The following is a 23,387-nucleotide window of genomic DNA, read 5'->3' on the forward strand; positions in this document are numbered from 1 at the left end:
AAAAGAGAAGAATATACCTTCCTGAATCAAGTTGGCATTTGGTTAAAATCCCTGGATCAACCTCACCTGGAAATCTTGAGGATTGCTAAGGAACTTCATCCCATTTTACACAAGTGTGATAAAACGCAGAAAAGCCGCCGCGTGTACTGGCGGCAAGGCGGCTGATTCCGCGTCCAGCGCGGCGGTTTGCACGCAGCAGCGTGCGGCTGGTGTGGCTGGGTCTGTTAGGTCACACAGGCTGAGGAATACGCGCGCTGAGAGGCAGAACCTTTATGACAAACGAGGGATCAGCTGACCGGGTTGGTCAGCTGACCTCAAAGCAAGTGGCTATTGGTTGATCGCTGATGGGTGGCGCCGCGCTATATATAGTCACTGCTGGTCAGTCTCAAGTTGTCTGCCGTTGCGAACATTACGTGGAAGCACTCAGACCTTAGTCAGATCCAACAGTGTGTTAGAACCAGGAGGACCTGGGAATTCACACTGAGCCAGATTACTTCTGTGTATTATTGTGTTATTCTCCAGACTAGTTCCAGGGTGTCGAGACCACGGACCTCACACCCAACTTAGGCATTGTTGATATCTGTTATGACCTATTGCATTCCTGACTATCCCTCTGCTTTCTGATTCGGTACCTACGCATATCCGATTATCTGTTGCCAAACTCTGCCTGCCTTTTCAATACCGAATCAGCCTTCTGTCTATGTACCTTGTCTGCATGTGTGTTGCCGACCTGGCTTGCCCGACCTTGAGAGCTATCTCTCTCCTAAAAGATAGTCTCCAGACCTGCTAGTGACATCCACCTTCAGGTGTCACTCACTCACAGGTTCTTCCTACCTTCAGTCTGGGACTCCACCCCTTTGGAGGTCTCAGGCTGTTGGACGGTTTTTGCACTTCTCAAAAGGCAGTATCGCCCATACTGCCAGAGACCACCTGCTCCTCGGGTGGTCTTACTCAGTCATTACTGTTGCACCAAACACTCACATTTATAAAGGTGTCCAGAGGTTAGTTATACTTGGATTATCAGTGATTCTGCAGATCATCAATAATCAGGTATAATCTGTATTCTTGGTGATACTGCAGATCACCAGTAATCAGATTCTCTCTGTGTGCTGACACCCATCGTTACAACAAGGATCACAGACTAGCATTGTGGGTATCACAGCGCCCAGCTTCAGCACTCGCTATTCCCCTTCCGAGTTGTAGCAGCTCTGAGGGAGATGTGATTCAGGGTCCGGCAACCACCAGAGCACAGAATGACCATTATGCCGGGGGGGGGGGGGGCTGCATAGCATTGTGGGTATCACAGCGCCCAGCTTCAGCACTCACTATTCCCCTTCCGAGATGTAGCAGCTCTGAGGGGGATGTGATTCAGGGTCCGGCAACCACCAGAGCCCAGAATGACCATTATGCGGGGGGCGCAGCATAGCATTGTGGGTATCACAGTGCCCAGCTTCGGCGCTCGCTGCCGGGCACCGATATGAACTGCTTTGTTGTCTTTGACCTCTCTCCATATCAGCTTCCCAAAAGGCACCACAGGGGGGTGCCAAATCTACTACTTTACCTAGGGCCCGTTACATCTTATTCTGTCTTGTGTGTAAGTAAGCCTTTATACTACATGGAAGTGATAAAATTGGACAATCAGAATTGCATGTGTGTACCAGGGCTGTGGAGTCAGAGCAATTTTTAGGTACCTGGAGTCGGGGGGAAAAAATGCACCGACTCCTAATGAATTTAAACTGTAATTAAAATAGAAAATATGATAAAATGTTCTATTTCTCAGATAACAGTCATCATAAATTTATATATACAGTAATAGCTGTGCTTAGTCCACAAAAATGAAATAAACCTATCAAAAAATAGTTACTTGTGCTGCTTCAATAAAGCAGTCCCCGTATTTTTAAAGTCAGATATAGACTCCCCTTAAGGATTATTGGGACCACCATACTAATACGGTGTTTGACCCCCTTTTACCTTCAGAACTGCCTTCATTCTACGTGGCATTGATTGAACAAGGTGCTGAAAGCATTCTCTTTAGAAATGTTGGCCCATATTGATAGGATAGCATCTCGCAGTGGATGGAGATTTGTGGGATGCACATCCAGGGCATGAAGCTCCCGTTCCATCACATCCCAAAGATGCTCTATTGGGGTGAGATCTGGTGACTGTGGGGCCATTGTAGTACAGTGACCTCATTGTCATGTTCTAGAAACCAATGTGAAATGATTGGAGCTTTGTGACATGGTGCATTATCCTGCTGGAAGCAGCCATCAGAGGATGGGTACATGGTGGTCATGAAGGGATGGACATGGTCAGAAACAATGCTCATGTAGCCCGTGGCATTTAAACGATGCCCAATTGGCACTAAGGGGTCTAAAGTGTGCCAAGAAAACATCCCCCACACCACCACCAGCCTGCACAGTGGTAACAAGGCATGATGGATCCATGTTTTCATTCTGTTTACGCCAAATTCTGACTCTATCGAGACTCATCAGACCAGGCAACATTTTTCCAGTCTTCAATTGTCCAATTGTGGCGAGCTTGTGCAAATTGTAGCCTCTTTTTCCTATTTGTAGTGGAGATGAATAGTGCCAGGTGGGGCCTTCTGCTGTTGTAGCCCATCCGCCTCAAGGTTGTGCATGTTGTGGCTTCACAAATGCTTTGCTGCATACCTCGGTTGTAACGAGTGGTTATTTCAGTCAACTTTGCTCTTCTATCAGCTTGAATCAGTCGGCCCATTCTCCTCTGACCTCTAGCATCAAAAAGGCATTTTCGCCCACAGGACTGCCGCATACTGGATGTTTTTCCCTTTTCACACCATTCTTTGTAAACCCTAGAAATGGTTGTGCGTAAAAAATCCCAGTAACTGAGCAGATTGTGAATATTCAGACCGGCCCGTCTGGCACCAACAACCATGCTACGCTCAAAATTGCTTCAATCACCTTTCTTTCCCATTCTGACATTCAGTTTGGAGTTCAGGAGATTGGCTTGATCAGGACCACACCCCTAAATGCCCTGAAGCAACTGCCATGTGATTGGTTGATTAGATAACTGCATTCATGAGAAATTGAACAGGTGTTCCTAATAATCCTTTAGGTGAGTGTACATATCTGATTGTGACTGTATATATGATGTGTACACAGGAATCTTATATATACTAAATAACATCTATGCTGTTGGAATAAAGCAAAAAACGTAACGTGTATTCCCAGCATAAGCCTATGACTTAAAGTATTAGAGGGAGAGGATCAGCAGGACAGCGAGGTAACTGGTATTGTTTAAAAGGGAATAAATATGGCAGCCTCCCTATACCTCTCACTTCAGTTGTCTTGTAAAATTCCTAAGCGTTGGCAGTTACGAGATGCATTTCATGTTACATACTTTCAATCAACAAGCTTGTAATATGCAAATTAGAGGAGTCAGTCTCTGGAATCCTAACCTTAGGAGTCGGTGGATTTTTGTACTGACTACACAGCCCTGGCTTGTACCAAACTTAAATTGCATGCAAGTAAAAAGGGCGCCAGAGATGGCCACCAGTAGACTATCTTTAGAATTACCAATATTCGACTAGTTCCGATATTGATAACCCTCCCTCTCGATGCTTATTGCTAACCGAGGCCCCCTGGTGGTGCCCAATACTGAGGATCCCCTGCCTAACCCTGAGGATCCCCTCTAGGCGCTGCCTAACCCTATGGCTCACCCCGACAAACCATATCCTATCCACTGATATTTTTGTCACCTTAGGTGGCAGTGTTATTTAATATAATAAAATGATGCTAATTGTAGCCGTAAATAGTGGGTGCAAAGCCTCTTTTTGAAGAAAAGTCAATGCAATGAATACCATCTACTGGAGCCAAACTCTTCACAGCAGACACTGGAAAAGGGAACATCTGGGAGAAAACAAACAAGAAAAATTCTGGCATCTTCAGTGAGATCTGAAACTTGTCCAGAATTCAGAACAAGCAGGACATTACAAAATCCATGTTCACTGGAACTGGCAAGGTCAGGCTCCATCGTGAGATTGGTACTTGTAAAGGTGACCACACACGATACAATAAAATGACAGACATGGCCAGCTGCCCCAGGTTCACACTGTTTGTTTAGGTTAGAGTCTAGTCCTGCTAGAGCCTCTTAACAGCTCCAGGATGTTTTTATAAGTCAAGCAGTGCTGCTGTCGCTGTGCGCGCTCCCGTGCGTACATGTGCGTTTCTGCACGCTGCATGTGAGATTAGAGGGGTAAAAACAATAGAAAACCACTAGCTGTCTCACTTACAAAGAATGCTTGCCCACAGCTTTCTGCTGTACAGATGGGAAGGGCAAAGACCACCTGCTTTTAAACGCGTGCTGCCAATATGTGTAACCAGTAGACCGATTTGACAAATCCCAACAGACTGTCTATTGGGAGGTGCATTTATTACGATAAAAAAAACTAAATAAAAATGAATGGGCACCATCACTTAAAGGGAACCAGAGACAAACTGTATTAAAAAAAATGAAAAAGCTTTTATACATACCTGGGGCTTCCTCCAGCCCCATAAGCCTGGATTGCTCTCACGCCGCCGTCCACCGCTGCCTATCGCTGGTACCGGGTCCCGTCACTTCCGCCGGACGCAGCCAATTGTACGCAAGAGCAGGGACTCCCTCCATATCCTTACGCATGCGCCTGCATTGTATGATGGCGCATGCATAAGGATATGGATGGAGTCCCTGTTCTTGCGTACAATTGGCCGCGTCCGGGGGAAGTGACACACTGCGCTTGCGTCGACTGGCTGAAAGTGCGGGACCCGGTACCGGCGGATAGAGGCAGCGGAGGACGGTGGCGTGGGAGTGATCCAGGCTTATGGGGCTGGAGGAAGCCCCAGGTATGTATAAAATCTTTTGTCCAACGTCTCTGGTTCACTTTAAATACATTGTCACTCTATTAGAAAACGAATTAAAAAAGATAGTCAAAAGATGCCATGCATGTCCCTACATCTGCAGTGCATAGACTGTCCGTACATCTGCAGTGCATAGACTGTCCGTACATCTGCAGTGCATAGACTGTCCGTACATCTGCAGTGCATAGACTGTCCGTACATCTGCAGTGCATAGACTGTCCGTACATCTGCAGTGCATAGACTGTCCGTACATCTGCAGTGCATAGGCTGTCCGTACATCTGCAGGGCATAGGCTGTCCGTACATCTGCAGGGCATAGGCTGTCCGTACATCTGCAGGGCATAGGCTGTCCGTACATCTGCAGGGCATAGGCTGTCCGTACATCTGCAGTGCATAGACTGTCCGTACATCTGCAGTGCATAGACTGTCCGTACATCTGCAGGGCATAGGCTGTCCGTACATCTGCAGTGCATAGACTGTCCGTACATCTGCAGTGCATAGACTGTCCGTACATCTGCAGTGCATAGGCTGTCCGTACATCTGCAGTGCATAGACTGTCCGTACATCTGCAGTGCATAGGCTGTCCGTACATCTGCAGTGCATAGGCTGTCCGTACATCTGCAGTGCATAGACTGTCCGTACATCTGCAGTGCATAGGCTGTCCGTACATCTGCAGGGCATAGGCTGTCCGTACATCTGCAGTGCGTAGACTGTCCGTACATCTGCAGGGCATAGGCTGTCCGTACATCTGCAGTGCATAGACTGTCCGTACATCTGCAGTGCATAGACTGTCCGTACATCTGCAGTGCATAGGCTGTCCGTACATCTGCAGTGCATAGACTGTCCGTACATCTGCAGTGCATAGACTGTCCGTACATCTGCAGTGCATAGACTGTCCGTACATCTGCAGTGCATAGGCTGTCCGTACATCTGCAGTGCATAGGCTGTCCGTACATCTGCAGTGCATAGGCTGTCCGTACATCTGCAGTGCATAGGCTGTCCGTACATCTGCAGTGCATAGGCTGTCCGTACATCTGCTGTGCATAGACTGTCCATACATCTGCAGTGCATAGACTGTCCGTACATCTGCAGTGCATAGACTGTCCGTACATCTGCAGTGCATAGGCTGTCCGTACATCTGCAGTGCATAGGCTGTCCGTACATCTGCAGTGCATAGGCTGTCCGTACATCTGCAGTGCATAGACTGTCCGTACATCTGCAGTGCATAGGCTGTCTGTACATCTGCAGTGACCTGCTGTCTGGCAACACTGCGGTACAGCATGATTTATTTCCTCTATCACTGCTTATATTCCTGCAGATGTGCAGCTCTTTAGGGCCACACAAAATGGTGCTTTAAACCAATTAACACTTGAACTTCTTGTTTCCTCGACAGGATCACGACTTTTTTCAGCACGTAGAGATGCATCTGCGCTCAGAGCACCCCCCAATCTGTGGCCGGGACCACCTCAGCTTCCGATCCTACTACTTCCCTGTTAAGGTAATTTTCACAGGATGGACAAACAACCCACAGCAGATCATGTATTTCAGTGTCTGGATGAGAATATGTCCAGCTGCAGTGCGCAATGGTCTCTTTTTGCTAAGGGGGTTTGGTACAGTAATTGGTAAATCAAATACAGCATCCCGATATTTTACACTTTTTCCAAATTACAGTACCTTAGATCAGTGGTTCCCAACCTTTTCCGGCCCGGGGAACACTGTCTGACCAAATTTTTCTCATCGGGATGCGGCCCCCGGTTGATTGCGTGACCTAGTGGACAGTGCCGTGCGCAGCAGGCTATGGGGGGGGGGGGGGGGGGGGGGGGCTGGGGTGCGGCTGTATAGCTAGCATAGTTGCCCCGGTGTAGGGAGTTTAGTTGCCTCAGTGTAGCTAGTATAGTGCCCCAGTATAGCCAGTATAGCTAGTATAGTGCCCCAGTATAGCTAGTATAGTGCCCCAGTATACCAGTATACCAGTATAGTGCCCTAGTATACCAGTATAGTGCCCCAGTATAGCTAGTATAGTGCCCCAGTATAGCGCCCCAGTATAACTAGTATAGTGCCCCAGTATAGTGCCCCAGTATAGCTAGTCTAGTGCCCCAGTATAGCCAGTTTAGTGCCCCAGGATAGCCAGTATAGTGCCCCCCGCCCGTCCACACCGCTGTTATTACCTTAACAGCTGCCGCTCTCCCCTCTCCGGCGCGTGTATAATCAAGCAGCGTATCTCCGGCTGCTCTGTGTGATGCGGAAGGAAGCAGGGCAGCGGCTTCCTGTAACGGCGATATGTATCGCCGTTACTATGGTAACCGAGCCCTGCCTCCTGCGCATCACAAACAGAGCAGCCTGGAGATACGCTGCTAGAATAAATACATGCGCTGGAGAGGGGAGAGTGGCCGCTGCTAAGGTAATAGTAGCGGCGGCCGCGGGGACGGGCGGGAGGGGGAGAAGAGGACGGCACACCAGGCAACGTTCCGCGGAACACTGGTTGAAAAACGCTGCCTTAGATTTCCTGCATGGTAAAAGTTCAGTAACCTACAGAAAAAACATGCATCATTCACCAAGAAGATAGGTTGGGCATGATTAGGTAGGGCTCTCAGGCTGCTGGTCAGTCTAACCAAGCTGCATCTGACACAATATTTGTGCTTTTATTACCCAAGAGAGCGTTCCAGAAGCATAGAGCTCTCCTCCCTGGAATACAGCGCTGCATTACTTCCTCCTGTCCTCTGGGTGGCGCTCAGTGCCATCGCTATAGTGAGTTTACTTTCTATCATCATGTGAAAGATGGTGATTGAGAGGACACAGATGAAGGGGGGGGGGGAAGCAAGTACCGCCAGGATGAGAGGACACAGATCAGGCTGTACAGATCCGGGGGTGGTGGGGGGGGGGGGGGGGCAGTACCGCTGCACTGTTTGGTATTGTCAGAACGTTGTAGACTTCTGCTGATTACAATGTTCATGTTTTTTTTCAGAATGTGATTGATGGTGATCTGTGTGAACAGTTCAATTCCATGGAACCAGTGAAACAGAAAAGTGTGGCGGAAGAGCTGGATCGGACGCCTCCTGAGGTCTCCAAGAAGCTTGAAGATATTCGCACGCGCTACGCCTTCTAAAGAGCAACGGCCATTCACTCCCTGCCTGCTTCTACACCTTTGTGTTTCTGCACAAATGTCTGCTTTCCACCAGCAGACCCCCACGCTTCAGTGACTGCGCCGTGCACACGCCCATCTCGTAGAGTACAGGGCCTGAAGCATGGGACTTGTGGGACATATTCTATATATCTTTTATGTTGCTGTACAAATGTCTGCTTTCCACCAGCAGACCCTCACGCTTCAGTGACTGCGCCGTGCACACGCCCATCTCACAGAGTACAGGGGCTGAAGCATGGGACTTGTAAGACATATTCTATATTTCCTGTGTTTCTGCGCAAATGTCTGCTTTCCACCAGCAGACCCTCATGCTTCAGTGACTGCGCCGTGCACACGCCCATCTCGCAGAGTACAGGGGCTGAAGCATGGGACTTGTGGGACATATTCTATATTTCCTGTGTTTCTGCGCAAATGTCTGCTTTCCACCAGCAGACCCTCATGCTTCAGTGACTGCGCCGTGCACACGCCCATCTCGCAGAGTACAGGGGCTGAAGCATGGGACTTGTGGGACATAGTCTATACATAACATGCTGAAAAGGGCATTAATACAACATGATCGTGGCCCGAATGCTGTGGAGCTGTTGGCTTAGATATTGTGTTAATCTTGTAAATATGGTTTTGTAAAATGTTACTTTGTTTGTTTTTGTTTCTGTTTTTTTAAACTGATGATCAGTCGATCAGCAAACGAATCTGGAGTAGCACCTTGGCTAACAATAAAAGATGTTTTCTATTTGGTGTGTGTTTGTGTTGGCAATGGGCAGATGAGACCAGCAAAAAGGGCTCTGGACATTGTGGTGCACCATGCGCCCCCGTAGGCTGTAATGTGAATTACGGTTATAGCGATGCTCAGACAGTAATTTGGACACCATCAAAAGACTGAACCCAAATTACAATGAGAACCGCGTAATTCAGCCGCCAGCCATAGCTGTAAGCCAAATAATGTACTTCCTCAGAGCCCACAGCAGCCTGGAGGGGGGAATAGCAACTAGCGCCACCGGGGCTTATGGGGGGTGGGTGGTGAGACGGTTTTCAGCTTTGCCCTGCACCCAAATTTCCCGGCGCTTTAAAGTGTAACTGTCCGGCATAAAATCAAAAATCAATTCTTTATTTTTATCTGGTAAACAAGTAATAAGGATGCTAACCAGGCAATCCAAAAGTTACACATCACTATTACTTTTCTTGTTGATAAATGATCAATCCCTAGTTTACCTGACTCTTATTTGGTACACAAAGGAAGTTGCAGGGCATGCTGGGTGGTCCTTTTTTGCTTCTTTACTTTCCCCGCAGACTTAAAGGACAACTGAAGTTGGAAGAACATGGAGGCTGCCATATTTACTTTCAAACAATGCCAGTTGCCTGGCAGCCTTGCTGATCCATTTAGCTGAATAACACCAGAAACAAGCATGCAGCTAATTTTGTAATATCTGACAATGTCAGAAACACCTGATCTGCTGCATGCATGTTCAGGGGCTATGGCTAAAGGTATTACAGGCAGAGGATCAGCAGGACAGCCAGGCAATCTGCATTGTTTAAAGGAAATACATATGGCAGCCTCCATATCACCCTCACTTCAGTTGTCCTTTAATGCAGCCTGATTGGCTGAAGCCTCTTTCCCTCCTGTTTCCCCTCCCACACCTCTGTTCCTCTCTGATTGGATATCATTTCTCATGCTGAGACAATGCACTTTCTATAGTGGAGGGCGGGCAATGCATACACAATCAGACAGAGGAGATTAAGGGAGGAAATGACATTCGGATTGGCTTCAAAATAGCCACACTTAAAATGGGAAATGCTAAGAAGGATTTTCTTTTTTTTTTTTAACTGTAGAAAAATCGCTAAAATCAAAACGTGGAGAGTGCAATACATGTGTTATGTAAGTAGAGCAATTATTTATCTACTTATATACGTGGATTTTTTTTTGAGATAGTATGGCTGACAGCTCCTCTTTAATGACATGAATACATGAATATGCTGCGTGCCAGAGGAAGAGTAACCAGCTGTGGAGAGGGTCTCCGTAGCAAGCTGTGTTGTGCTGCAGTGAGGGTCTCCCTCTTGTGCTGCCTAAAACATTCCTTTGCAAGCTGCTGCCTCAGTAAATGGTGTGTCTTTAGGCTACACGGCTCCTCTAGTCCTCTGATTCTGTGTCTTTCCTCTGTATGTCTGAAGGAAAACCTCTATACATGTCTCTGTGTCTTGTTTACTTTCTGATGTACCTCCCTGCAGTACATCGGTACCAACATGGTGAAGTTACACAGGGTCACGCCTCCTATTGTCTGGCTCCTTTGCTTTCCCAGAACGTCATTTCGGACAGCACCCCTGGATGAGACTGGTCTCCCTCCCCACTGTGGACAGGAAACTGTTAAAAGAAGAATTTGCATAAGCAATAGGCAGCCACATATAAGATACTACACCTGCCACAGTACCTCAGTTTAGTTTCCTGTCCCGGACGGGATGCATGGGAGAGGTCTCCAGGAGTGCTATCCATGTCAGGCGGCAGGGGCAGCGTTTTCCAGGGCTCCAAGCAGCGCTGTTCAGTGAACAGTCAGGAGCCCTGCAGCGTGGAGGAGGCTTCTCCATCGGAGGCAGCAACTTTATGCGCGCATGTGCGTGCATTGGAGAGAGTTCACTTCCGGTTGAACCGGAGGTAGTCACGCGCTGGCGTCCCGCGTGATCTGAAGTCTGAGCCGGGCGGCAGGGGCCGCGGCGGTGATTAGGAATCGGCATACAGCTGATTCCTTAAGGTAAGAAGCTGATTAAGCATATGCTTAGCCGGCAGGGGCCGCATGCATAATTGGATCAGCTGCATCAAATCAGCAGCACAGGTATAAGTTTGTAGAGTCCATGATGCACTCTGGTTTGTGGCTGAGATCATGGAGGACGCCTCTGGGTCAGCTCCTGCACAATCTGCTGAATCTGCCCAGGATCCCTCTCTGGCAAGTAGATGTGATTATGTTTCTTCTGCTTGCCTGGATGTATGTTATGTATAGAGGGATTTGTCTAATGGCTGGCTATCGTTTATTATGTTTTATACCCCATAAGACATAAGACTGAGAAGGTTGAAAAGTCTGAAAGATCTTCTACTCAGTCCAGTCAGCATGGATTGGCAACTCTGAATGGAAATTGTGCCAGTATTGTACAGAGAAGGTCCACAGCAATAGGAAATTAAAGATTCTGCTATTGCTTCTACCGCCTCAGCTGCTTCAGATGGGCCTGGGGAGTGTGGTTCATGGTCTAGAGGTTAAGACAGATACCTACTAGCTACTACACACTGCATCCTGGGTTCAGATCCCAGCTATGGTATGTAACTAGTACTGCTATGGCTTATCTACCTGTTATAGCTAATCCATCATCTCCTATGTTGTCTGCACCTCTAACTATGCCTCCTGCTTCCAAGAGACATAGGCCTCTATTTATTGAGCATTCCTGCATGCGGTAATGCTCAAAACAGCTGACTTTACCCACCATTTAGTAAAGTGTGCATTCATAAAACCTGTGTCCGCATGAAAATTTATAATTCCTGAGCAGGTGCCAGAAATTAACACCTTGTGCGGAGATTATCACAACACAGGTCACTGAAGGTTAATTCATATAAATTAAAGCAGGCAAATGTGAGCAGGGAATACCCAGGCTGTGTTTTTAACCCCTTGGGTACCTGTTTTCAGATAATTTTCACATCAGAAAGCCTGCATGTGTAACATTCTTGAAGTTCTTCTAAGCTGCAGCAATTAAATAGATTGTTTATAAGAACTTGACTCATTAAACTAATGGAAACTGCAGCAGCAATTTTCATTGGTGCAATCTGATTGCGATGCGATTTGGACAAAGCACAATCGTCATCCTCCTGCATTGTATGCAATTGAGCTGTACTATAAGTATAGTAGCGCAATCGCATAGTGGAAATTGAAGTGCGATTGGGATCGCAAATGCGGTTGCGATCGCATTTCATAGTAGAAAAGAGCCCTAACCGCAATGTTTTTTTCCTGAATTAATGAAAGACTTACTAATAGGTATTAAGTCTGAGCAGAAATCTTTGACGCCTTTGGTCAAATGTATGAGAGTTTGGCGGATCCTCATTCTCGGCTTATTCCAGTCCATTCTACTCTTAAGATTAGGATTAAGGAGTGGGATAATCTAGGAAAAGTTTTGAAGTTAGATCCATATTTTTCAAGGGTATCAAACAAAACTGACCTACTTTTTTTGAGGATTTCTGGGAAATTTTGAATGATTTCCCTAAAGTTTGGAATGCTTCCAATTATCTAGTGGACGCTTCAGATGATACGGTTAAACTTATGGCCAGAACTACGGCATTAGTCAATTCAGCCAGAAGAGGTGTATGGGTATAAACTTGGAATGACAATTCTTCAAAATCAAGTTATGTGGTGTACCTTGTGAAGGGGGTCTGCTGTTTGAGTCAGTTAGACAACCCTCTAGACAGAACGGCAGACACATATAAAAAAAAAAAAAAAAAAAAAAAGGTATTCCTGTTAAAGGAATTCTATCGATTCACATATTTTCAATTGACACAGGAATTGTTTGGGAAGTGTTGCTAAGTACTGGTGTATACATTTTAGTAGCAACCTCTTTTGTTTACTGTTATCAAAATGCTTTCAAACTTACTGACAAAACTGACTCTGAGCCATGAGAAGAGGGGAAATTCCCCTCACACTTGATCAGATAACTCTGTGTAACTGTGTGTGACAGAGAGAACAGCTGCAGCTTCTGTGTCCTGTTTCGGACTGAAGTGTCTGTAGAGAGCAGAGGAAATGTAACTAATTGTTACAGCTTTTCATACTGTTTTTTGCTTTCAGAGTTTGTTTGATATTTGCTTCTGTAGTCCGATATGCTACTCTGGCTGTGCATTGAAGTAGACACCCCTTCTGCAATTGATTTGTCCCAATATGGCTAATCCTACCCTCAGTAAATTACAGCTTTTGCCTCTGATATTTAACATGAAAAGTAGGAAAATGTTTACACAGCAACTTAGACATTATTTGTACATTGTCATTTTAGAACACTTGGGTATCGATAGTATTCCTTAAGAAAGGACCTTTTCAAAGTAAACGGTCCTTTCGTCCCTCCTTCTAGGAATAAGTCAGATCCCTAGTCCTCTAAGGGCAGGAGATGGGCTCTCTACAAGTCACAGAAGCCTAAGGGCCTGTTCAGACTGCACACGTTTCCAGCTGCGTTTGGAAACGCGTGCAGAAGGCCAACACGCACGACATCAGACAGTGCATAGAGTGCGCTGTCTGATGTTCACACTGCATGCGTTCCGAACGCATGCTGCACGCAGATTTAGCAAAAACGCGCGGCTGTCCCATTTACTTTTCAGTGATGGGATCAGCCACGCAACTCATGCAAACGCGGATGGCGTGCGTTCGTAAGCGTTGCGTTCCGCATGCGTGGCCGTCCGCGTTTGTAATGTGAACCGGCCCTAAGTCCAACTTCACTTTTACCAAGAAGTCAGATAAGCAATGACGCTAGTATTCCAGTGAGATGGAGAATTGCAAATTTCAAAACATGGCAACTACAGTGCACAAAATATTGGTTATTTAGGCTTCTTTCACAGTGGGACGTTACAGGCGCAGGTTAGAGCAGCTTGTAACGCAGCCCAGCTCACAGTAATGAAAAATCAATGGGCTGTTCACAGTGCCCACGTTGTTACACTCTAACGCTGGACGTTTAAAGAGGGGAGAGAAGTGCATCATGCTGTGCGTTATACACGATTTTAGCCGCATTAGACTGTTTGCATATGCTCAATAATGTGTGTTTTTTGTTTTTTCTTACAGGAGAGGAGGGGAGAGTCCGCTGTTGTGGCCAGCCACATGACTAATTAATATGCACTGCAGTGTTAACTTCCTGGAGCGGCCGCTTATTGGCTGGCAGGTGATGCGGAGGTTTCCGATCACGTGCTCTCCACAGTCTTTTGCCGCATGCGCCGTTTTCGTCCGATAGTAAGCGTCAAAAAGTACGCATCACAGACCCATCAGGAGACGCATAACGTGGCTCTAAATAGCATCCAACTTCAAAGCTCACATGCGTTGCGTTGGGGGCACGTTATGTGACCTTAGCGTCGCATCTAACGCAACGTCTTAGTGGGAAAGAGCCTTTAAGGTGTTTTTTTGGAGGGATACAGAATAGAGTTCAGCCAGCCTCCTTTTAAGAGCTTTTGCATTACTCCCCGTTTGCAGGACCAAATAAAGTTTTCAGCCCTACAATCGAAAGTCCTTTCCCTGTTTAGAAAGAAGGGTAATTCGAGAAGTACCGAAATGTCAGAGGACAGGGATTCTATTACCCTGTGTTTTGTCTAGTAAAGGAGCTACAGGGAAATTATCAGTTCATACTAAATTTAAAGAGTCTAAACCAGAAGGTAAAATACAGAAAATTCAGGATGGATTTGATCTATTATTCATCTCTTACAGAAGGACGATTTCCTAGCCTTTCTAGACTGAAAAGATGCGTATCTTCAATTACCGATACATCTGGCTTCTCAATAATGCTTAAGGTTTGCCTTCCAGATGGAGGAAGAGGTAAGAATGTATCAGTTTAATGCTTTGCCCTTCGGATTATCCTCAGCTCCAGGGTTGTTTATGAAGGTAATGTCTGGGGTTCTAGCTATACTTAGACAGAGAAAGGTTAACATTTTGGGTTACCTTAAATTTCTGTTTTGGGGGACATCTCCCAATTCGGTAAGAGATCAGATTGTTACGACAATAGTCTTACTACAAGATCTAGGTTGGATCATTGATTGGGAAAAATCTTCCTTAATTAAATCCTACACAGATTATACATTTGTTTGGGCTATTTCATTAGCATATCAGACACAGGGGGAGCAATTCAATTCTATCATGGCTCATTCCACAAGAGGAATTTCGACTTCTTGGGCAGAGAGGGCAGGGACCTCTATAGATCAGAATTGCAGAGCTGCGACCTGGTCAAGTCACAATAAGTTGTAAAGCACTATTGCCTTAATGTATCTGTCTCTGCAGGTTTATCCTTCAGAAGGAAAGTTTTGCAAGCTGTGGTCCCACCCTAAGGTTTTAACTCTTGTATATCGTCTCATCCAGGGGTGCTGTCCGAAATGACGTTCTGGGAAAGACCACTTTACTTACGGTAAAGTCTTTTCCAGTAGTCATGAGGACAGCACCCCTGCAACCCGCCCTTATTTGGGTAGGGGAGAGAAATAAGTTTGTGTAAGCATCATTAAATGTCCGTGTCATCTTTTTTATTAACTGAGGTACTGTGGCAGGTGTAGTATCTTATATGTGGCTGCCTATTGCTTATGCAAATTCTTCTTTTAACAGTTTCCTGTCCACAGTGGGGAGGGAGACCAGTCTCACCCAGGGGTGCTGTCCTCATGACTACTGGAAAAGACTTTACCGTAAGTAAAGTGGTCTTTTCCATTTTACCGAATGGCTGCTACAGACAGCTCAAGGCTGTAGGTAAAATTCTCAACGTCTCACTTGTTTTACCGAATTCTCTAACCTTTGTGAATTGACATTTACTGAGGTTTTTACTGCAGATCACATGGACAATTGACAAGCTGCAGGGTGATGGGGTGAAGCGGATTTGTCAGTGGAATGTTCATGTAACCCTGTTTGGTTTGTAGCGGGGAAGTGCCAGGCTATGGTTGCACTACTACTACTGCCTGAACCTTTCAGCTGCTCCTCCCCAGGGCTGGTGCCCACCAAGAAAGCTTCTGAGCTGCCGTGGGCTGGGTTGTCAGGGGCAACGTCCTCAGGGGCGTCTGTGTCATTAGGCAACTATAAATTTTGCCTATGGCGCAGTTGGTGGCAGTGGGCGCTCCTCTGTGCGCCACAGATTTTCTTGCCTGGAGTGACAAAGTGGCTAGAAACACCCCTGATTTCAGTACATCACATAAACAACTGAAACAAAGGTCTAAAGGCAGTGTAGCAGAAAACTTTGTGAAAACTAATATTTTTGACAGTCTCAAAACTTTTGACCAGGAGAAGGCCTAAAATGTAAAAAAAAAAGACAGATGGAGGAGAGGGGATAAAATTAGAATGGCAAGGGAGGCTAGGTGAAGATCAGGGGAGTAAATCAGTGGTGATGGGGTTAATGGGTCCTGTGTTTTTTAGAAAAAAAAAAAAAAACACTAGGTGGCAGACTAAGCTCACAGATCGCAGTGAAGTAGATCCAGTTACCTGAAATCCCTCTCACAGTGATTTCAGTAACTATCTACTTCACAAGTTAGATACAGTGTTTATAAACGTTCTAATCAATGAGCACTGCCATTGGCTAAGGCAGTGCTCATTCAAACTTTTGGGCACTTTGACTGGGTGATGGGAATGTCCATTCCCATTCACCAGTCCCCGGGCAAATTAACAGCGGCGGGTGCGTGCTCGTGATCGTGCACAATTAGCATAATAATGAGACGCTTAAGTACGCCCCTGATCCGTCCGTGTAGTTAATAGGGGTGTAGTTAAGCGTGCGCAGGATCCGTAAGTGGTTAACCTCCTTGCCGGTCTAAAAAAATCCGGCAAGGAGGCAGCGTGGAACTTTTTTTTTATTTATTTATTTTTTTAAATCGTAGCGAGCCCAGGGCTCGCTACATGATAGCCGCTGAGCAGCGGCATCCCCCGAGCCCCTCCGATCGCCTTCGGCAATCAGAGTATGCAGGAAATCCCGTTGAGAACGGGATTTCCTGCAGGGCTTCCCCGCAACGTCGCGCTGCCCCCCCTCCAGACCCCTTGCGCAGCCTGGACAATCAGGGCCAGGCAGCGCTGAGGGGTGGCCCAGGATTCCCTGTGACGTCCCGACATCCATGACATCGGTGACGGTATCCCGCCACGTCACAGGGAATCCCGGGCCACCCCTCAGCGCTGCCTGGCCCTGATTGGCCAGGCTGCGCAAGGGGTCTGGAGGGGGGGCGGCGCGACGTTGCAGATATCGGCGGCGATCGGGTGTTACAAGCAGCTAGCAAAGTGCTAGCTGCTTGTAACAAAAAAAAATTATGCAAATCGGCCCAGCGGGGCCTGAGAAATCCTCCTGCGCAGGTTACCCCGAGCTGTGCTCGGGATAACCGGCAAGGAGGTTAAAGGACCTCTGTCGTGAAAATCTTAAAATGTAAAATACATGTAAACACATACAAATAAGTACCTTTCTTCCAGGGTAAAATGAGCCATACATTTCTCCTCTGTTGCTGTCACTTACAGTAAGTAGTAGAAATCTGACATTACCGACAGGTTTTTGACTAACCCATCTTCTCAGGGGGGTTTTATTTGTAAAAAAAACTTAGTGAATGACAGTTGCTCTGTCCAACTGCCAAATAAGTGTGCAGCGAGCAGGGAAGCTGGCCAGCATCTTTGTATGAATCTTTTTCAGGGACTGTCTTTATAAAGAATAAAGGCCATGCGAGATTGCCCCATGAAGAGATGGACTAGCCCAAAACCTGTTGGTAATGTCAGATTTCTACTACCTACTGTAAGTGACAGCAACATAGGAGGGAAGTAATTAATAGCTCATTTTACTCTGTAAGAAATGTACTTCCTATTTATGTGTTTTAAATTTTAAGATTTTCGCGACAGTTCCTCTTTAAGGGGGCAGAGACCGCTGGTACTTAAATAATAACTGTCAGGCTGCAAAAGCTAATTTAAAGATTCTCCTGTGTTAAACAGTTTAGAAGGAAGCCAAAAAGGCAATACTGAAGTTAAAAATCTCTCTTACTTTGATGTTTGCTGAACAGCAAGGCTCTGTATTCCCAAGCTCCTAAAGGTAGCCATACACTGGTCGATGTGCCATTAGATCGACCAGCTGACAGATCCCTATCTGATCGAATCTGATCAGAGAGGGATCGTATGGCTGCCTTTACTGCAAACAGATTGTGAATAGATTTCAGCCTGAAACCGATTCACCATCTGCTGAGCTGCTCCTGCCGCCTGTCCCCCCCTGTATACATTACCTGATGCTGGCTCCGGGTCCTCTTCTCCGCATTGCACGGCTCTGTTCCGGATCCGTTACGGCGCTTCCTGTGTTACTCCGTGACCAGGAAGTTCAAATAGAGCGCCCTCTATTAGAACTTCCTGGTCACTGCAGTGACACAGGAAGCGCCGGGATGGAGCCGGAACAGAGCGGTGCAGCACGGAGAAGACGCCCGGGAGCCAGCCTCAGGTAATGTATACCTGATCGGATCGGCCGCCGCTAGCGATGCGCACTTTACCCGCGGGCGATCGAGGGTAATTTCCCGCACGGCGCGATCGACAGACCGATCCGATTCCGGGAGGCAATCGGATCGGCGGCTGCGTTTACCGCGAACGATTGGCAGCAGATTCGATCCCAGGATCGAATCTGCTGTCGAAACGGCCGGGAATCGAGCCAGTGTATGGCTACCTTTAGGAGGCCAGCAGGACGCATAACAGATACTGCAAAGCATTCTGGGGCTGCTTCTTCTCCCCACTGCACTCCCTTGGTCCGCCCCTTCATTTCCCTATCTCGCCCTAAGGCTGCTTTCACAGTGAGAAGTTACAGGCTCATGTTACAGCAGCTTGTAACTTGCAGCCTTTTAAAAATCAATATGCTGTTCACAGGGCACATGTTTGGTTAGAGTATACTGCATGAGTCCGCTATTGTTCCTAGCCACATGGCTAATTAATATTCACTGCACTGTAGTGTTGTCCTGCTCATGAACCATTAGGATCTTTGATCCTGATCTTTTTTTGTGAGTCGAATCATCAGGAAGTGAGGTAAGGGAGGATATTACATCACAATTGGCTTCATACAAGACAGACAAACATGGAACCTGCCATGAGCTGTCAGGAGCATCATTCTCTGCAAATACTATATAAAAATTCTGTGAAATCCAAACGTGGACAGTGAAATGCATATGTAATGTAACTACAGCCAATATTTAGCTACCGATATGTTTTTTTCTCTGAGACCCCATACCTAACAGCTCCTCTTTAAGTGGTTAATATAATAGTGAATATGATGGGGAATGTATTCTCAGCATTACCTTTCCCTTTCAATATTGTAGTCAGATGTGGTGGAGAGAGGTGTGAGCCTGGACTGCCACACCCCAGAAGTCTTAGCAGATGTAAGGCCCGGCTGTTTCTCACTAGAAGGCAGGTAGTGGCAGCAGCCGGCACTAGAGAGGTAGCAAGTAGTAGTCAGATGTGGTGGAGAGAGGTGTGAGCCTGGACTGCCACCCCCAGAAGTCTTAGCAGATGTAAGGCTCGGCTGTTTCTCACTAGAAAGCAGGTAGTGGCAGCAGCCGGCACTAGAGAGGTAGCAAGTAGTAGGCCTCTTGCACACTGCAAGCAATTCAGATTCAGATTCCGCTTTTTAATCTGTTTTTACTTCAGATTCAGATTCAGATTTGCAGTTTGCTCCTTGCACACTGCAAATCTGAATCTGAAACGGAGGTAAAAACTGATTAAAAAGCGGAATCTGAATCTGAATTGCTTGCAGTGTGCAAGAGGCCGTAGTCAGATGTGGTGGAGAGAGGTGTGAGCCTGGACTGCCACACCCAGAAGTCTTAGCAGATGTAAGGCCCGGCTGTTTCTCACTAGAAAGCAGGTAGTGGCAGCAGCCGGCACTAGAGAGGTAGCAAGTAGTAGTCAGATGTGGTGGAGAGAGGTGTGTGCCTGGACTGCCACCCCCAGAAGTCTTAGCAGATGTAAGGCCCGGCTGTTTCTCACTAGAAGGCAGGTAGTGGCAGCAGCCGGCACTAGAGAGGTAGCAAGTAGTAGTCAGATGTGGTGGAGAGAGGTGTGAGCCTGGACTGCCACCCCCAGAAGTCTTAGCAGATGTAAGGCCCGGCTGTTTCTCACTAGAGGGCAGGTAGTGGCAGCAGCCGTCACTAGAGAGGTAGCAAGTAGTAGTCAGATGTGGTGGAGAGAGGTGTGAGCCTGGACTGCCACACCCCAGAAGTCTTAGCAGATGTAAGGCCCGGCTGTTTCTCACTAGAAGGCAGGTAGTGGCAGCAGTCGGCACTAGAGAGGTAGCAAGTAGTAGTCAGATGTGGTGGAGAGAGGTGTGAGCCTGGACTGCCACACCCCAGAAGTCTTAGCAGATGTAAGACCCGGCTGTTTCTCACTAGAAGGCAGGTAGTGGCAGCAGTCGGCACTAGAGAGGTAGCAACTAGGGATGATATGGAAAGATTTCCAACTTCCTGCTTGATTATGTAAATGGATGGAGCTTGAAAATGAACCAATCTATTTCATTCTTGGTGGGACATGATTGGTCCATTTTCAAGCTGCCTACATTTGCATACATAGTTACGTAATCCTGCATAAACGTTGAAATATTTGCATCTCATTTGATCATCCTTGGTAGCAAGTCTGTCGCCTTCAAAAGCTAGGAACGCAGTAGGCAGAATTCTGCCTAGTGTGATCCCCTCCCTGGGAATGGTCAGTGACATGCTGCCACTTCCAGCTTCATGCACATTTAGCAGCTGTATCCATTCCTTTTCCAAGCTGCATATATTTGCATTAATTAATCACCTGTTTGATTCCGGGTAGGATCACACTAGGCAGAATATGCGGTTCCCATTATGTGCTATGGGGAACACTCCTAGGATTCTGCCTGGTGTGATCCCCTCCCTGGGAATGGTCAGCGATATGCCGCCACTTCCAGCTTCATGCACATTTAGCAGCTGTATCTAGTCCTTTTCCAAGCTGCATATATTTGCATTAATTTATCACCTGTTTGATTCCGGGTAGGATCACACTAGGCAGAATATGCGCTTCCCACTATGTGCAATGGGGAATACTCCTGGGATTCTGCCTGGTGCGCTCCTTCCCTCCAGGCAGTTTTCTGCAGGATTCGTTGAACGGACACAATGTTGGTGCCACTTTGTTCAGTTTCGCTGTTATTTCACTGAAGTGGGAGAGGCAGCAGCTGTTCTTGGCAAGACGAGTGTTTTCCAGTCAGCGGAGCTGCACAATTTATGACATTGGTTCTCCAGCAAACACGAGGTGTGACAATCTGCTGCAGTGCCACATCATGTTCAAGTGGACCTGTCAGGAGTTCCTGATGTTTCCAAACAGACACCTATATTGAAGAAATATGGAGGCTGCCATCTTTAGTGGGGCACTATTGTGAAATACAGTATAATCTCTTTATAGTAAACGCTGATATAGTACACATTCGGGTATAGTAAACTAAATGCCCAGGTCCCGGCCAAGCTCCATTAGGCCTCTTGCACACTGCACGCGATTCCGATTCAGATTCCGCTTTTTAATCAGTTTTTACATCCGATTCCGATTCTGATTTGCAGTTTGCTCCCTGCACACTGCAAATCGGAATCGGATGTAAAAACTGATTAAAAAGCGGAATCTGAATCGGAATCGCGTGCAGTGTGCAAGAGGCCTTATAAGTATATGGAAGTAATGCCTGGTGCTCTGATATAATAGAACTTCTGTTACAGTAAACCTGTTATTTGGCCCCTGTGGTATTCTGTATCCGGGTATAATGCAAAGTGGGCGGGGACCTATGAGCCATGGTCAGAGGGTGGAAGTCACTTGTAGCCTGCTCGCTATCTGCATGATACTCTGGGCCATGGATTGCATATAAAGCACCAGCTGGTGAGACCTATACTAGTGTAAGCTGCTGCCTGATTATTGAGTGAATTGTCTGTCATCTGTGACTTGCTTGTGCATGGCTGCAATGCTACAGCATCATCCAGGCTGCAGAAACATGTGGACGGGGAACACACTATCTGTACTGTACCTGCATTACCTGGTGACACCTATGCTTCCTGTGTAAGCTACAGCCTAATTACTGAGGGAATTGCCTGTCATCTGTGACTTGCTTGTGCATGGCTGCAATGCTACAGCATCATCCAGGCTGCAGAAACATGTGGACGGGGAACACACTATCAGCACTGTACCTGCATTACCTGGTGACACCTATGCTTCCTGTGTAAGCTACAGCCTAATTACTGAGGGAATTGCCTGTCATCTGTGACTTGCTTGTGCATGGCTGCAGCGCTACAGCATCATCCGGGCTGCAGAAACATGTGGACGGGGAACACACTATCTGTACTGTACCTGCATTACCTGGTGACACCTATGCTTCCTGTGTAAGCTGCAGCCTAATTACTGAGGAAATTGCCTGTCATCTGTGACTTGCTTGTGCATGGCTGCAATATCATCCAGACTGCAGACATGTGGACAGAGGAGCACACTATCAGTACTTTACCTGGTGACACCTATGCTTCCTGTGTAAGCTGCTGCCTAATTACTGAGGGAATTGCCTGTCATCTGTGACTTGCTTGTGCATGGCTGCAACGCTACAGCATCATCCGGGCTGCAAAGACGTGGACAGAAGAGCACACTATCTGTACTGTACCTGCATTACCTGGTGAGGCCTATGCTTCCTGTGCAAGCTGTTGTGTGATTATTGCATGCAAATCTCTGCATCTTGATCCCTGTATATTTTGAATCTAGCTAAATCATTCTGTGCTCGCTGAAGCATTAACCACTTAATAACCAGCTGACTTATAAAAACATCCTGCTAGAGCCTCTTAACACTCTGGGCGATACAATTACATCACCCAGGAGGGAGCGCAGCACTTTTTTTTTTTATTTTTTTATTTTTTAAATCATGTAGCGAGCCCTGGGCTCGCTACATGATAGCCGCTGCGCAGCGGCATCCCCCCACCCACTTCGATCGCCTTCGGCGATCAGAGTAAGCAGGAAATCCCGTTCAGAATGGGATTTCCTGCTGGTCTTCCCCGTTCGCCATGGCGACGGGGCGGGATGACGTCACCGACATCATGGACGTCATGACGTCAGAGGGAGTCCCGATCCACCCCTCAGCGCTGCCTGGCACTAATTGGCCAGGCTGCGCAAGGGGTCGGAGGGGGGGCGGCACGGCGGATCGGCGGCGATCGGAAGTTACACGCAGCTAGCAAAGTGCTAGCTGCGTGTAACAAAAAAAAAAATTATGCAAATCAGCCCACAAGGGCCTGAGAAATCCTCCTGCGTGATAAACCCCGATCTCATCTCGGGATTATCGCCCAGGAGGTTAATGGCTCCAGGACATTTTTATAAGTCAAGACAGTGCTGCTGCCGCTGTGCACGTGAAAATAGTGAAAAAAAATACACCCTCATTTCTAAATACTAGATTGTCACCATACATTGTACTAGGGACATAATTAAAATCCTGTGATAACCGGGACAAATAGGCAGATACAATGTGTGGGTTTTTTGTACTGTAGCAGTGTTTATATTAAAACTATAGGGGATGAAATTGGAGAAATAGTGCATTTTTTCATTTTTTTCCTTGTTTTTCCATTTAAAATGCATAGAAAATAAAGTAATTACTGAAAACGACCCCAAAAAGCCCAATTGGTGGTGAAAAAAACAAGACATAGATCACTTCATTGTGATTAGTAGTGATTAAGCTATTGGC

The 23,387-nt window shown here is 46.9% G+C and overlaps 1 protein-coding gene across 1 annotated transcript in view; it reads left to right on the plus strand.

Moving 5' to 3' along the window:
* SF3B3 (splicing factor 3b subunit 3) overlaps positions 1-8,745 on the plus strand; it is a 122,359-nt gene extending 113,614 nt beyond the window's left edge. The window contains exons 25-26 of the mRNA XM_068261446.1: positions 6,267-6,371; positions 7,839-8,745. Coding sequence (XP_068117547.1) covers positions 6,267-6,371; positions 7,839-7,979 — 246 coding nt within the window. The 3' untranslated portion in view covers positions 7,980-8,745. The remainder of the gene's footprint in view (positions 1-6,266; positions 6,372-7,838) is intronic.
* Positions 8,746-23,387: the final 14,642 nt, after the last annotated feature.

Source organism: Hyperolius riggenbachi, chromosome 11 (genome assembly GCF_040937935.1).
Source record: "Hyperolius riggenbachi isolate aHypRig1 chromosome 11, aHypRig1.pri, whole genome shotgun sequence".
NCBI lineage: Eukaryota > Metazoa > Chordata > Amphibia > Anura > Hyperoliidae > Hyperolius > Hyperolius riggenbachi.